The 14,487-nt window shown below is 42.0% G+C and overlaps 1 protein-coding gene across 1 annotated transcript in view; it reads right to left on the bottom strand.

Moving 5' to 3' along the window:
- gbe1b (glucan (1,4-alpha-), branching enzyme 1b) overlaps positions 1 to 14,487 on the bottom strand; it is an 83,840-nt gene that overhangs the window by 61,147 nt on the left and 8,206 nt on the right. The window contains exons 2-5 of the mRNA XM_061827438.1: positions 11,457 to 11,626; positions 5,681 to 5,796; positions 2,411 to 2,536; positions 1,152 to 1,287 (exon numbers count right to left, since the gene is read on the bottom strand). Coding sequence (XP_061683422.1) covers positions 1,152 to 1,287; positions 2,411 to 2,536; positions 5,681 to 5,796; positions 11,457 to 11,626 — 548 coding nt within the window. The remainder of the gene's footprint in view (positions 1 to 1,151; positions 1,288 to 2,410; positions 2,537 to 5,680; positions 5,797 to 11,456; positions 11,627 to 14,487) is intronic.

The raw sequence follows: 14,487 nt of genomic DNA, 5'->3' as shown, positions 1-14,487 counted from the left end.
GAGAGCTGCCTCCACGAGTAAAAAGACAAAAAGAGGCTTTGAAGCCATCGCCGCACGCTCCAGTGGGAAGCCCAATGGTTGTTTTGCCAGTGTCATGTGGTGCCCAACATAGCTACACACTGGAGAGGAAGCAAAATGACATCTTCTGTGGGCATGTGCCAGTATTTCTACAAACGCTAAAAAGATTGCAGAGATACATTTTCAGATGAATTACGATCGGGACTTCCCTGAGCTGCAGCAGGTAGACACTTTGACAGGAGACAAGCTGGGGGGAAAGCACTTATCTGATGGCTTCTGTGCATTATGATATCTTTCCACCCATTTTTTGCAACGGTTATCTTCACTAAAGCTTCATTAATGGGAGACAAATTCTGCTTTTCATAGGGATTACTGTAATAATTGTCTGCTAATACTGGAGCTCTATTTAGCTTTATATGAAAGTTCTACTGTTTTGTCTGACGGTCTTTTGAAAATCACAAATATTTACCCAATATAGCTGCCAGGCCAGGTGCAGAAAAGCTCTGCATGGAGCAGTACTAAATGTAATGCAAATGTCAGCTTTCCATATTGTAATGTGGCAATCTGGCCGCATTCAAAACTGCTCGCTCCCAGACAAATATATAAAAGTTTTTCGCACTTGATGGGTGGGCAGGCGCTTCAGAGACTAATCCTACTCTAACAATTAAAAAGTCAATTATCACTCATATGTCCCACTCAATAATGCAGTCCATACTTTTGATGTTCCAGTGTGTCCAGCAATTCTCGTGTAATCACTGAGGATGAATTTGCGCTCAAACGCACTTAAAAAGTAAGATTATGTTATAGTTGAGAGAGACAAATAGAATTGTGGGTGTTTTTCTAGTGTAGTCAGTTTAATTACACCTGCGAACAACAACAAGGAGGCATTCCAGATGGCCATGAGGGGGCAAAATGTTGATGAATGTTTTTTTTCTCGTTCAGATGTCACTACAGGCAACGAGACGTGAATGCAAAATGAAAAGATTTCTGGCTGGAGGCCGTCGTCAACAAAAGTGCTCGCTCTGTTAATTCTGTCTCACTTTGGGAAATGCGACACAAAGTGGATTTTTTTTAACAAGGCCGACAGAGACACCACAGTTAATGAATAAATGACGTTAAGGGTCACGTCTCACCCAGGTCTTTTATACGTGGCAGCACGTTGATGGTGAAGTTGCTGTACGATGCGATCTTTCCCTCGGGTGACGCGATGCCCACGTGGGCCTCGTAGATCCTCAGGTGCGTGGGTTTCATGGGTCGCGGGTGGATATGCTGGAGAGGAAAGCGAAAATGTAGCAAAAACATCCTCTCGGAGCCATGTTAAAAAAAAAAAAAAAAAATTCAACAAAGGCTTCTGTGGTGTGAATCACATCTGTGTTACGCAAGAGATTTGTTTGGCGTTAACATCCTGACGGCTACACAACAGGACTTGAACCCACGATTTGAAGCACATGAAGCAGCCACTTGAACATACCATCCACTGACAACGCTTTCTCTGTAGGATGTTAAGAGAGAAATTGAAGCTCCAAACAGCGATTAGCTGGCCCCTCGCACCCACTTGTTCATGGCGGGTTCTCAACACCATCAAACTTCGACTCTGCCAATATTAGATGGACGGAAAAAAAAAATGCAATTCAACAGCTGCTGTCATTCTCGGATAACTGCTTCCGGATGGGGCTCATTTGGGCAAGTTCTCCCTAGTAAAAGTTCATCAGACTACAGAGTACGATCCGTGAATCGGATGTGGATGGTTATTTATTTTAATTTTTCACAGGGTTTAATGGGGTAAATTCTTTTAGGGGGGCATTCTGTTTAAAAACCATAAAGTACATACTATACATTTTCACCAGGGTACATAACCTGAGCAAAAATAAAAAACTGCTATTGAGCGTCGCCGCCCTGTTTAGGAGACCTGCTTCTGATTGGAGCTCATTTACACAAATTCCCTAATAAGAGGTTGTCAAAATTCATAGAGCTTTTTGGGCGGGTTTCATATGGGATTGCAAATATTTCAAATGGATACACATTTTAGAGCAATTTGATGCAGCCTAAAAAGTGATTAATGTAATAATAATAATCATAGGGTGGTTGTGCTTCAACTGGTAGAGCGAGTCATCCAGTGACCGAAAGATCGCTGGCTCGAATCCCGTCTCCGACTTTCTAAGCGTCCATGGGGAAGACACTGGACTTGCTTCCAGTGGGTTTGGCAGCAATATGTAAGGCAGCATTCACCCTTTGCTGTATGAATGTTTGAGTGAATGTGATGCTTTGTTAAGGCCTTGGGACACAATATGGTGTTGCAGGTGATGCAAGTGGAATCCAAAAACATGCCATGATGCTCATCAGACCCATTTTGACTGGTTCCCAAGAAGAACCAAATTAGGAATCCTCTTACAATGTAAGGCTGTGGGGGGTCCCAGTGAATCCAGTCATAGATGACCGTCTTCTCCTCCCTGGTCACATATTTGGCCCAAGGTGAGATCCGGTAGAGCCGCTCCCCTTCCTTCGTGTGGACCACCACCTGGGTAGGAGATAATAAGCACATGAGAGGGACAGTCAATCGAGACACAGTATTGGGGTGGAAAAGATTTCTTTGCATGGTGCTGAAAGATAAACTAGAAAGCGCTGTAACACAACATGTATAAGGGCTGGGATTTTTCAGTAAAATACAAAAAAATGAATACATTTTGCAGGGATGAGGTGCATCTATTGCAAAAACTGACAGTGCCGATTGTTCAACTCGTTTATCAGCTTATCAACATTAGTAGTGCTCGTGTGCTACTGTGGAGGGCAGCTCAGTAATGATCAGAAGATTGGTTACGGTCAAGTTACTGTATACAGTTTTCAATCACTGTGTAGTGAGGGGCAGCCAAACAGGATTTTTCTTTTTTTCTAAATACACGTTTCTTCCAAGCAGTACAGCTCAAATGGATTCTCTCCGGGACAGTTCAGAATGTTAAAACCCCGAACAGACTTGTGTGGTCTCTGATCTGTAACTGTTAAATACAGCAAACAGCCAGTCGGCAAATCCACAGACAGCAGTGAGTAAGCACCAGCGTATCATAACATAATGCTAAGGTCGGCGACGATAGTACAAATTGAATATTTTGTGAGCTTTCACAATCAAAATCTAAAAAAAAAAAAAAAAAAAAAAAAAAGCAAAAAAAATGCCATTGGCTAGCGCTGAAACGCGTGCCACCACCAGTAGCAGACAAAACAACATCATACAGTATATAAACATAAAACACAAACACAAATCCTCTCATCGGCTTATTATGTTATGGATCGGATATTTTAGTACCATTTAGAGCATTGAACCAGACTGTAATGCTGAGTGGTGTTGCTACAAACAGACACAGAATGACCTGTAGCTTTACCAGCATACACACACCTATTTTTAGGAGTACAAAAGGCAATCAATTCCTCACACTAACAATTCCATTTAAACCTAAAATGTACATATTTTGAAGGAAATTGGGCAATCCAGAAGACAGTTTTCATACACTTCTAGGCGTAGGAGGTAGCTCTGAAACAAATTAAACTCAATAGATGGCCATAACAAGCTGCGCTATTCTGGTATACGGCAAGTCCTCAACAATTGTTGCCATGCCACCAACAACGGCAAGCGAGATCATCCATGACCACAAAACAGCTTTAAATCGTCCATTCATTGTAGTTATGGTATGGATAAGGTATTTTGTCTCCTTCGATTCGCATTCATTCTGCTGTAAATGCTGAGTTGAGGCAACAGGACAACTCTTTGTTGTTGAAGCTACCTCACCTTTAATCCGAAAATACTTTTTCCAATTCTACTGTCGAATGGAGACACTGACTTTAAAACTGAAAAAAACAACAACAAGAAAAACACGTTTTTCAATTTATCAGTCCTACTTCAACCCATTTGTGGGCAGCGTGCCATTTTTGGGACATCATGATTTTCACGCATTATATCCTTCAGTTTATCAAAATATTTAAGTGTTTTAATCTGATTCTGATTCTGGTTTTTGGGACGATCAACTAGGAAAACTCAAGTACCCTCTCGCGGGCAGCGTTCCATTTTTGGGACGAGATTATAATTTGGTAAAGTTATCATATAATTTAACCATGAACGAAAAAGAAGTGTTATTTCCTTGAGTGTGGCCTGTTAGGAGATTTTTATCTCAATAAGGCAAAAAATTGCCACCCTGCCCATAAATGGGTTAAAATCAAAAGGCTTTTTCGGATTAAAGGTGAAACGTCTTCAACAAACTTCTATTCAACTTTTGCACCAATTCAACCATTATCAATCAGGTATTCTGTCGTTTTTGGCAGAACATGTTCCATATGAAACTGAAGTCCTCCAAGGGCTTCAAACATATATGAAACCATGAGAGGTAGAAAAAGCAACCAGTCCATATTGCAGCGCTACACACAGTATGTGTTCTGTCCCCTGCGGAGCCCAGCTAATTCTGGCTACTCCTGTGCAGTAATGACCAGCGCCACCTGCCTGAGCGCCGTTGGCCAGAACCCCCTCTAGGCTCGTTTTCATTACAGCCAACGTCCTAGGGGTCCAGGTTCCCCCCGACTGACGTCCTTCAGAACTTTCAGGATTAGGAAAAAAAAATTAATGCACTAAGGTGGTCCTTCACAGAAATTGGCCGGTACTAAGCACATTCAAAAGAAATCACGGGAAAAACCAGCAGCAGCCAGGCAATGCGCGACATGCAAGGTGTGAGGTGTTTGATCACTTCAAAAATACTTCTCTGCCGGGCATCATCAAGAGCAAGTGTTGCGCCCACACTGCTTGTTTGTTTAGACAAATTGGACCCAAGAACAAAGCGGACAGAGGGCTCTACATTAGAGCGACTGGCACTAGGCTTTGACGAGGGAGCGCAGTGGAATTAATTCTAAAGCGAAAGCTGGCTGCGATGCGGCCATTGACGGGTAGCAAGGGGTGCGCGGGGGAGAGGGGGAGGGGGGGGGCACGTGCCAGTGCTTCCATCTGCTTCTTATCATCCCGAGACTGACCTCCGCTGACAATGGGAGCGAGGCAGCCTGTCCAGGGAAGGGAGGGGAGCACCAGAGATGACCCGGTCCCAAGGACAGTGGCACCGTGACGCCTTCAATTCCACGGCTAGCATCTTATTACTGGATTGTGTTTCCCGGCGATATCACGGTTCACATACCGAGGGCCCACTAGATCCAGTACCACGGAGACCCTAGTGAGGAAAAGCGGTATGAAAAATGAATGATGAATGAATGGTCTCTGTATATCCCACATGTTCACCGAGACTTGGTGGGTTCTGAGATGTATCCGTCAATGGGGGTTCACCGTATTTCTTATCTTCATGACTTACATTGGAGACAACGCAAAGCAGGAGATACTGTGTATGTTTTGCATTTAACCTTGATGAATTTTTTACAAGCGCTAAAAAAAAAAAACAATCATCTGCAGCCACAGAGGACTTGCTGTGCGCTGAACAAACAGATGTCCCGCGGGAGTGGAAATGAAAACAAGCCTTCACGATGCACGCTGAGTGCACACCGTAATCTCCCTTCCTTTCCGCCGTTTGTGGTGCAGCGCCAGCCTTTCGCACCGGGCTTACGAGACGTGGGCGGGGGCACAGCGTCGACATGGCACCCGCTGAGGGCGTGAAAGTTGGCGTGAAGATGCGCTATTGCCTACCTTGAGCTTGGTGTTGTGATCCACAGCGGGAGCCCCGTCACGCTTCGGAGGGAGAATCAGCTCCCACTTGCCGTAATCTCTCTTAGCGTACGGGTGGGAGAATTTGTCCCAGCCGTCTAGGGGGAGAATCAAAAACACAAACATGAACATGTGGGATCAATGAAATACACACTGAGATTAGACCTGATATGGAGATGATACATCAGCGGGAGTGGTGAGGCACACCTCCTCGCCAAATGTATCAGGGGTTGGAGAGGACCCCTGACAAGGAAAGCGTACCATCAATCATTTTGTTTTGTTTTTAAACAAAAGGTTATCACTAGCCTGCTTTCTTTTCAGGAACCTGCAAAGTGAATTGTTTTCTTTTTGATAACTACAAAATCTTCCTATTAGGAATGTATAATAGCTATCGTTTGTTTTCTTGCTAGGAAAGGCCAACATTTTGCTTTCTTTTTTATAAAGAAATCAACATCAATAGTTTGTTTTGTTTTTTGGGAAAGTGCTACATCAACATTGTTTTCTTTTTTAGTCTAGTGTAAAATCAATATGGTCTTCTTCTTAGCAAAGTGCAATATTAGTTTGTCTTTCTTTACAAAACATTAATAGCGAGAATTAGTTTTCTTTCAATGAAAGTACAACAGTTTATTTTGTAATTTATTTTGTATTTAGGTCAGGGAAACATCAATTGCTTGTTTTCTTTTTGGGAACATCAGACATCTTCACTTGAGCCCTTAATTCTATGGCACACACTTAAAGAAAAGAAAAAAATGTGATGAAGTGTGTGAAAAAAGATTTGTCCACAAACCCCAAATTATTTGATTTCATTAATTCAATGACAGCACAAAAGCATGTTAGCACTCCCTGATACAAAATTGAAGCATCACTACTGATAATAAAAACAAATTAAAGCCTGGAGGAGATTTACTATTGTGGTCCTGACCACCCCGCGACCTTTGAGATGTTAAGCGGGGCTCAGCTAATGGATGGATGGAAGGTCCTTAGCACATCAAAACACCATACAACATACTGTAAGTGCAACATCATATCAGTAATGTAACCAAATAATGACATAAAAGCATTGTACAATACATATTAATAAATCACTTTTTTAAAAAGCGGCATGAATCAGAAAAACAAGGAAACACTTTGTTAATTGGTTCTATTGCACTGACGTGCTATACAAAAATAACCCTTACAATAGATATGGGGTGTAAATGCTGATGGAAAAATATGTTTTCTACTGTAAAATATGATTACTAATCATCCAATAAATCCTGAGAAAATATATTTACCCAAATAAGGCTGAATTACAAGACAAAAAAGTTTGAAAAAGTTTCAAGAATTGTGAATCATGTTTCCACTACTCCCCAAATCCTCAATCCAAATCCACAGCCACAGGGATTTTCATTATTTTTGAATGGTAATGAAATAACTAAAAGTCACTTCCTGTCTCGTTGCTTTTGATTTAAACAGCTCCCCAGTGTCCCCATCTAGTGCAACCAGCTCTGCTCTCCACCGACATGAAATGCCCACTTCGCCATTCAGTGAATCAAAGAACCTGCTGAGAGCGCATTACCGGCAGCTGAAAGGAACATTTTAGAACGCTGATCATTTGTCACACCGACCATGTCTCTAATCCATATCTGCTTCTGCTTGCCCTTGATGAACGGAAAACAACGGCAGGATGGAAAAAGAAAGGCAGAAGTGACCCGACACGCCGGAAGTCATCTGGGATTTATAGCCAGAAGCGCACCACAGCGCAGTATATGCATCGGTTCTGCTGCAAGTGAAATCACAGAAAATGGCATTGTGAGCTATGTCACCATGTAATCACTCTTACACAGGTAAATGTCAGATCAATGCTTTTAAATATTTTCAACAGAAGAAAAATAAGAATTTGAAGCCAGAAAATGTGCAAAGATGATAAAAGAGGCATGAAACAGTTCATTGCATCAGATGAAAATCTACCATAATTTCCGGCCTACAAGCCGCAAACTTTTTTTCACACGCTTTCAACCCTGCGGTTTATGTGATGCTGCTAATTTGCGCATTTTTTTCCTCACGGCCACAAGCGATCAATGAGACCTGCGGAATATATATGCAATGCAAGTGACCTTTACTGGCCCTGTTAGCGCTGCGCTAGCGTTGGCGCTGTAATAGCATGTTGCTGGTCTGTTACTGGTGTGTGTCAGTGATATTTACCGGTAAGTATTTTAACCGGCCCTGTTAATGTTTGCGCTAGCTTTACCACGGCGCTAGAATTAGCATTAGCACGGCACTAGCAAACTCTTTCTGTGTACCGTCTTTCTTTGTAAATATCTTGTGTATCAATGTGGGTTTCAATGTGGGTTTCAATGTGGGTACTTGCGGCTTTTACACAGCTGCGGCGTATGTATGTACCAAATGGTATTTCCTTGACAAATGTACTCGGTGAGGCTTGTAAGCAGGTGAGCTTTGTAGGCCAGCAATTATGATATTTCAGGGGTCCTCCCCAAGATGACCACCCACAAAACACACTCTGCAGAACCCCCTGGAAAGTTAGAAACAAATAGCGCCTGATGCTAGTTTCGCCGATAAGTACAAAATTTGACCAACATGACAGCACGCACGAAAAACTCTTGAGGACCCATGCCCTAGGGTGTCTGCCATTTTGTTTGGAACCAGCCATTTTGGGCTCATTTCAAGGCTTGTATTTTGACAAGGTCCTCCCAAATCAGCCCCAATCAGAAGCATCTACTCGAAACAGAAACCTCTACCTCTTTTTTTTTTTTTTTGCAAATGCCATCTATCGTGGACTAAACTTGGTCTCAAACCATTTTTCTTTGAGGTACTGTACATGCAAGACAGGTATGAAGCACTTATGCTTACTTTTAAGTTGAGACTTTTTTTTCCTCCCCCAATGTGTCACATGCATAATGACTGTTATGCGCAATAATGCGACGTGCTCAGAGAAATTTGATAAAAAAAAAAACACACAGATATGAAAGCACTAAATTAGGCCTCAAGTGTTAGCTACTTTGTTTATCTTTGTGACAGACGAGATGCAATCTGGTGTAAAGTAGCTAATGATGATGAAAATAAATGATCTTGACTGACTCGGAAACCATTAACTTGATCTGACTTTCAAAGTTGGCATGGCGGGTGAAAAGGAGTTCTGGAGGCAAACACAGAGCTTTTGCACTCTCTCATCAACTATGCCTGCGATGATGAAATAAGCAGCTACTAAAAAATTAAAAGGCACACTCCCACATTCTAAAGCAGACAGACCCCCTCTTCAGTATTCAAGGCGATCCAGCGTGATCAATATTTTCCACATTTCCGACTCCCGGGTCGGCCGATCAAAAGGGTCGACAGCCTAATTCCACCTCTTGCAGATCTTTATCTTAATTTTCGCTTGTTTTGTTTCAGCAGCAGAGCAATTTTAGATAGCTTGTTAATTGCTCTGCCCACATATAACTACTCGTGCAAAGGACCGAGCAGGAAGAGAGAACACGAAGAAGCCATGCTAACCGCAGACTAAATGTGAAATGAAGAGTCAGATAAAACACAAGAAGTGCTTAGGCGCTATGGTTCACTTAACAGACGTCAAGCTGGAATCGTGTTACAGCGGAGAGTAATCAACTATGTACAAGAAATTGGCAGGTAAATGAATGAAGTGTTACGTGGGATATTTATAGAACACCTGCATAGCAAGCACACAAACATCCAAAAATTGAGAACTGAATCAGTCAATTATCACTTTTTTGTTGTTTTTTCTTTTTTTTTTTTTTTAAAGGTCAATTCATCTTAACTCAGTGACGATACAGAGCCTATTCAGAAATACTTCCGTGATCATTTTTACACAGGAATGGATTGCATTTATACCATAATATGAATTTTAAGCCCCACCCCCACCCCCACCCCACCGCCCCTCCTTGCCAGTTCTTAACAGTCAAATTTTTTCTGAGATTGTTTATGTTTACCAAACTAAGAAACCTGTGGATATAATAAACTCTTCCATCCAATTTCAATAGCACCAATCCTCATTAGGAAGGCACGGTGCCTCAGGTGGAAAGCATTGGCCTCACAGTTCTGAAGTCCCAGGTTCAATCCCGGACTCGCCTGTGTGGAGTTTGCATGTTCGTCCCGTGCCTGCGTGGGTTTTCTGCGGGCACTCCGGTTTCCTCCCAGATCCCAAAAACATGTAACATTAATCGGATATTCTAAATTGCCCCTAGGTGTCATTGTGAGTGCGGCTGTTTCTCTCCATGTGCCCTGCGATTGGCTGGCAACCAGTTCAGGCTGTAGCCTGCCTCCTGCCTCCTGCCTGTTGACAGCTGGGATAAACTCCAGCACTCCCCGCGGCCCTTGTGAGGATAAGCGGCTAAGAAAATGGATAGGTGGATAGATAATCCTCATTATTCTATCCCAGATGAGTTGAGCCAAGAGGCGGGGTAAAATCTTGATTGGTCACCAGTCAATCTCAGTGCACCAATGAATATTAAGGTTAATGCTAACACACAATGCAAAACTCCATTTACTGGTTAGCAAAATGAGTATTGATGTCACTATGTTATACCGCTTCGTGAAATGGCTATTGACATAAAAGTGATGCTGCAACACACGTGGATAGAAAATCGAATGCAAAAATGCATTTCTTCTTTATGCTCAGAGAAAACCAATTATTATCAGTGCATATGCATTGCCCATTCACGATTCACGGTTCACAGCCAAGCATTGTCTCAGATTTTGCACTGAAAGTTTTGTTCCCCCCCATTATCTACCAAAGTTTCACAATGGTAAGGTACACTTGAAAGTCTTACATTTTCTCCTAAACTGACGGCGCACCTCTTAATGTGCACCTTGTGTGGACACCAAGTTCCAAAGTCTATAAACTGTTGTGTGACGACTCCAATGAAATACAACGTAACACATGAACATCACATTGTTAGCATGCATGGTAACGTGTGTTTACGCGTGCAAGAAAACTACCATATGATGCCGCTCACAACGCAATGTGCAACAATTGCAATATTACATTTGCAAGCAGAAGAACCTTACATACTTCCGCACACTGACAGTGTAGGAAAGTCATTACTCAACACGTTATTCACACTCACGGTGTCACAGCTAACAGAATAGGATAACTAGCAAATAATAAAACAAATCAATCAATGACTGAAGAAATAATTGACCAAAAAAATTTACTTTGAATGTTCTTTACATCCATAATAGTGTAACAAAGTGTGCTGGGAGTGTGCATATTATCTATGTAACCAGTGTGTTTGGTTATAGATTAACGAAGTAGTCACACAAAAAATATTTACATAATTTGGAACTCTGTGCTAACATAGGGTCTACTGTCCATTTTGGAGAAAATGTAAGACTTTTAAGTGCTTCTTATGCTCGTGAAAATATGATACATCAGCACTTTATCCTGCGTCCATTATGATGCTTTGTGTTACTAGTGTATGTTAGACACATGTGCAGAGAGTTATTTTTCTCATTAAAATACTACTTTTTTTGTTGTATTTTATTTATTTTTTAATGAGAAAAGATGACTTGAGAGATGAGTTTTGCATAATGAGAGGGAGAGTGACTGAATTAAACTCATAAATCAAGACACACTGTACAAAAGGAAACACTGTATTTTTCGGTCGCTCATTTTCTAACATCAAGCGATCTATAAGCAGGTGTGCCGACTGGCAGCTACGTGAAAATGACCAGAATATAGCAGGGGAATTCTTCTGGGGCTGCTGATTGAAGAGCTGCCTGTTCTCACCGCGAGTCTACTTACTGAAATCACCGGTGAGGAAGAGGGCTTCTGCAGCTGGCGCCCACTCCTTAAAGAAGAGGCTATTGTTGGGCTGACGCTGCACGCCAAAGGTCCAATAGCTCCTTGTGAACTGGTCGAAGCCGCCCTCTGCCTCTTCCAACTGGAAAAGCTGCTTCTGGAACAGCTCATACCTGCAAAAAAACAGATGAAAAAAATAAATACAATGAAAACATTTTTTTGGGATTGATTTTTGTGGTTCTCAAACTGGGGTCCCAGGACCCCCAGGTGTCCACAAGCTATAACTAAGGGGTAAGCAAAATAATTTGCAATGTTGTTTCCTTTGAAAAAAAAAATGCATGCCTACATATGGAGAACAGTGCAATATTAGAACATAAATAGATTTGGTTTGATTTTGATCCTTAGAAGCAGAAATCTTCTGTGATGGCACTGCCAGGGAAATGGGAATCCAGAAAATTCACACAGATACCCTTCAAAATCCAGTGCAAACTCTTCACACAAAAAGTGGAAACTATCCACTGCTCATATTTATCCCAACTTTCAATCAATCAGGTATTCCCATACTGGAAACCTTGAAATCTCTTTGATGCAACTTGGCCTGATTCCGTCCTGAACCTCTGTCTTTTCACCTTTCAGAAAGGATACGCCGACTACTTTGTAAGTGATCTCACTTAGATTCCTGCAGCCAGCTGGTGTCCATATCAGTACCCCCCTCCACCCCCAGTACAGAAAGCCTCTTTCAGTCAGCTGAGTTAAGTGCACTTGCTTCCCTGTAGCGTCCATGCCAAGCTTTCCATTGGGCTCTTTCAATGCCCTCAGGCGACAGAATGATCGGCTGATGGAGCCGCCATTTTTCAGCAGCTGCTTGCAGAATAAAAAAAAAAAAAAAAAAAAAAATTAAAAGTCCAACTACAACTCTCAAAGAGCAGGAGAGGACTCACATGAAGGCATTGACAGACTCAATGTTAATATGGAAAATCCTTCAACCAATAGAAATACGGAGACAACATTTTGTAAGGTTTGCTCTCCTCTATGTCCTTTATGCAAAGGATCGAGAAAAACTATTTAACCAAATACATCCACCCATCCATCTATTTTCTACTGCTTATCCAAAGTCAGGTCGCAGGGGCAGTAGCTTTAGCAGGGAAACCCAGATTTCCCCACTACTTCACCTAGCTCTTCAGGGGGTATCCTGAGGTGTTCCTAGGTACAGCCAAGTGACATAATCCCTTAAATGTGTCCTGGGTCTCTTTCTGATGGGACATGTCCAGAACACCTCACCAGGGAGGCATCGTAATCAGATGCTCCAGCCACCTCATCTGTCTCCTCTCGATGTGGTCTCCCGGGTGACTTAGCTTCTCACCCTATCTCGAAGGGAGAGGTTGGACACCCTGCGGAGGAAACTCATTACAGCCGCTTGTATCCGGGATTTTGTTCTTTCAGTCACGACCCACAGCTTGTGACCATAGGTGAGGTGGCGAACATAGATCGACCAGTAAATTCAGAGCTTCTACTTTTGGCTTAGCTCCTTCTTTACCACAACAAAGTCTGCATCACTGCAGATGCTGCACCGACCCGCCTGTCGATCTCCCGGTCAATTCTTCCCCCACCCGTGAAGAAGAAGGACCCCAAGATACTTGTACTCATCCACTTGGGATAAGATCTCATCCTCGACCTGGAAAGGGCACGCCACCTTTTTCTGACTGAGGACCATGGTCTCAGATTTGGACCTGCTGATTCTCATCCCGGGTGCTTCACACTTGACTGCAAACCGCTCCAGTGAGAGTTGGAGATCCCAGCTTGATGAAGCCAACAGAACCACATCATCTCCAAAAAGCAGAGTAGCAATCTTGAGCCCACCAAAACGGACCCCCTCTACTGACCCTATAAATTCTGTCCATAAAAGTTATGAAAAGAATCGGTGACAAAGGGCAGCCTTGGCGGAGTGCTACCCTCACCAGAAAGAGCCCGACTTACTGCCAGCAATGCGTACCAAACTCTGGCATCAGTCGTACGGGGACTGAATTGCTCTTCCCAAGTTGAAGTCCCTGCCACTTTCCTATTAATATTAATAATAATTGTGACAAATCTCCAAATACACTGCCTATAATGACAACAATGTATTTTTGACGGTGTGAATCAAATATTAAAAAAATGATTTCTGTAAAAGGCAAAATTTGTGAGCTCTTCAATGTAATAAAGTCTCCATCGAGTGTATAATAAGAAAGATCAGACAAAATAGAAATCTATTTTGAATTATTGTTATGGAATCACAGAATAACTAATAATTCTGCTTTACTCAATAAACTGTGAAAAAAAATCCTTGATTTTCAGGTATTTATGTTGTTTGTGTACATTTTTGTGTTTGGTGATCTGTCGATTGAATGCTCCACATACACATTAACTAATTGTCAACTGTTTTAGTTTTTGTGATGTTTTAAATTGGGGGGGGTATGAAACAATAAATCTCCATATATTTGCAGTTTACTATTCACAAATACATGTTTCTTTCCTTTGGAATCTATCATCTGGAACTCACTGAAAAAAAAACACCTGTTTACATTTTTGGGTTCTTTCTGAAACACCAGAACACACCACTAGAGGCAGTCAGAGCCCCGTCCGCATAGGAAAGAAGTGTAAATCGTGCCAAGGAAATTTGTCAAAGTGATAGATCTTGATTGAGAGTTAGGTTGCGCATCTCGGGGAGGAGCCAAGTTTAGCCTGGGTTGTCTACATTTTTAATTTTAAGGCTAATGCTGTGCGATTAGTTTAGTAGGTAAATGGTATTTGAGATATACAGTACAGTATTCCAAAACTATTAATTGTAAAAAACAATTGTTGGAGTAAATTACTCAAAGTGTTCATTATTTCTACTCAGGCTTGGTTCCTGTAAAAATTCTTCAACATCGCAGTAAGAACCCCCACTGATATTTTATCTATGATGCTTGTGAGGACTGTGAGAAAATGTACCTAGCAGTTTTGCTTTTAAATTAAAAGTACTATCATCCAATCTCCGCTCATAATCTGTCAGGTT

This window comes from Syngnathoides biaculeatus, chromosome 8 (assembly GCF_019802595.1).
Source record: "Syngnathoides biaculeatus isolate LvHL_M chromosome 8, ASM1980259v1, whole genome shotgun sequence".
NCBI classification, from domain to species: Eukaryota; Metazoa; Chordata; class Actinopteri; order Syngnathiformes; family Syngnathidae; genus Syngnathoides; species Syngnathoides biaculeatus.
This window is presented reverse-complemented; position numbering and strand designations above follow the sequence as displayed.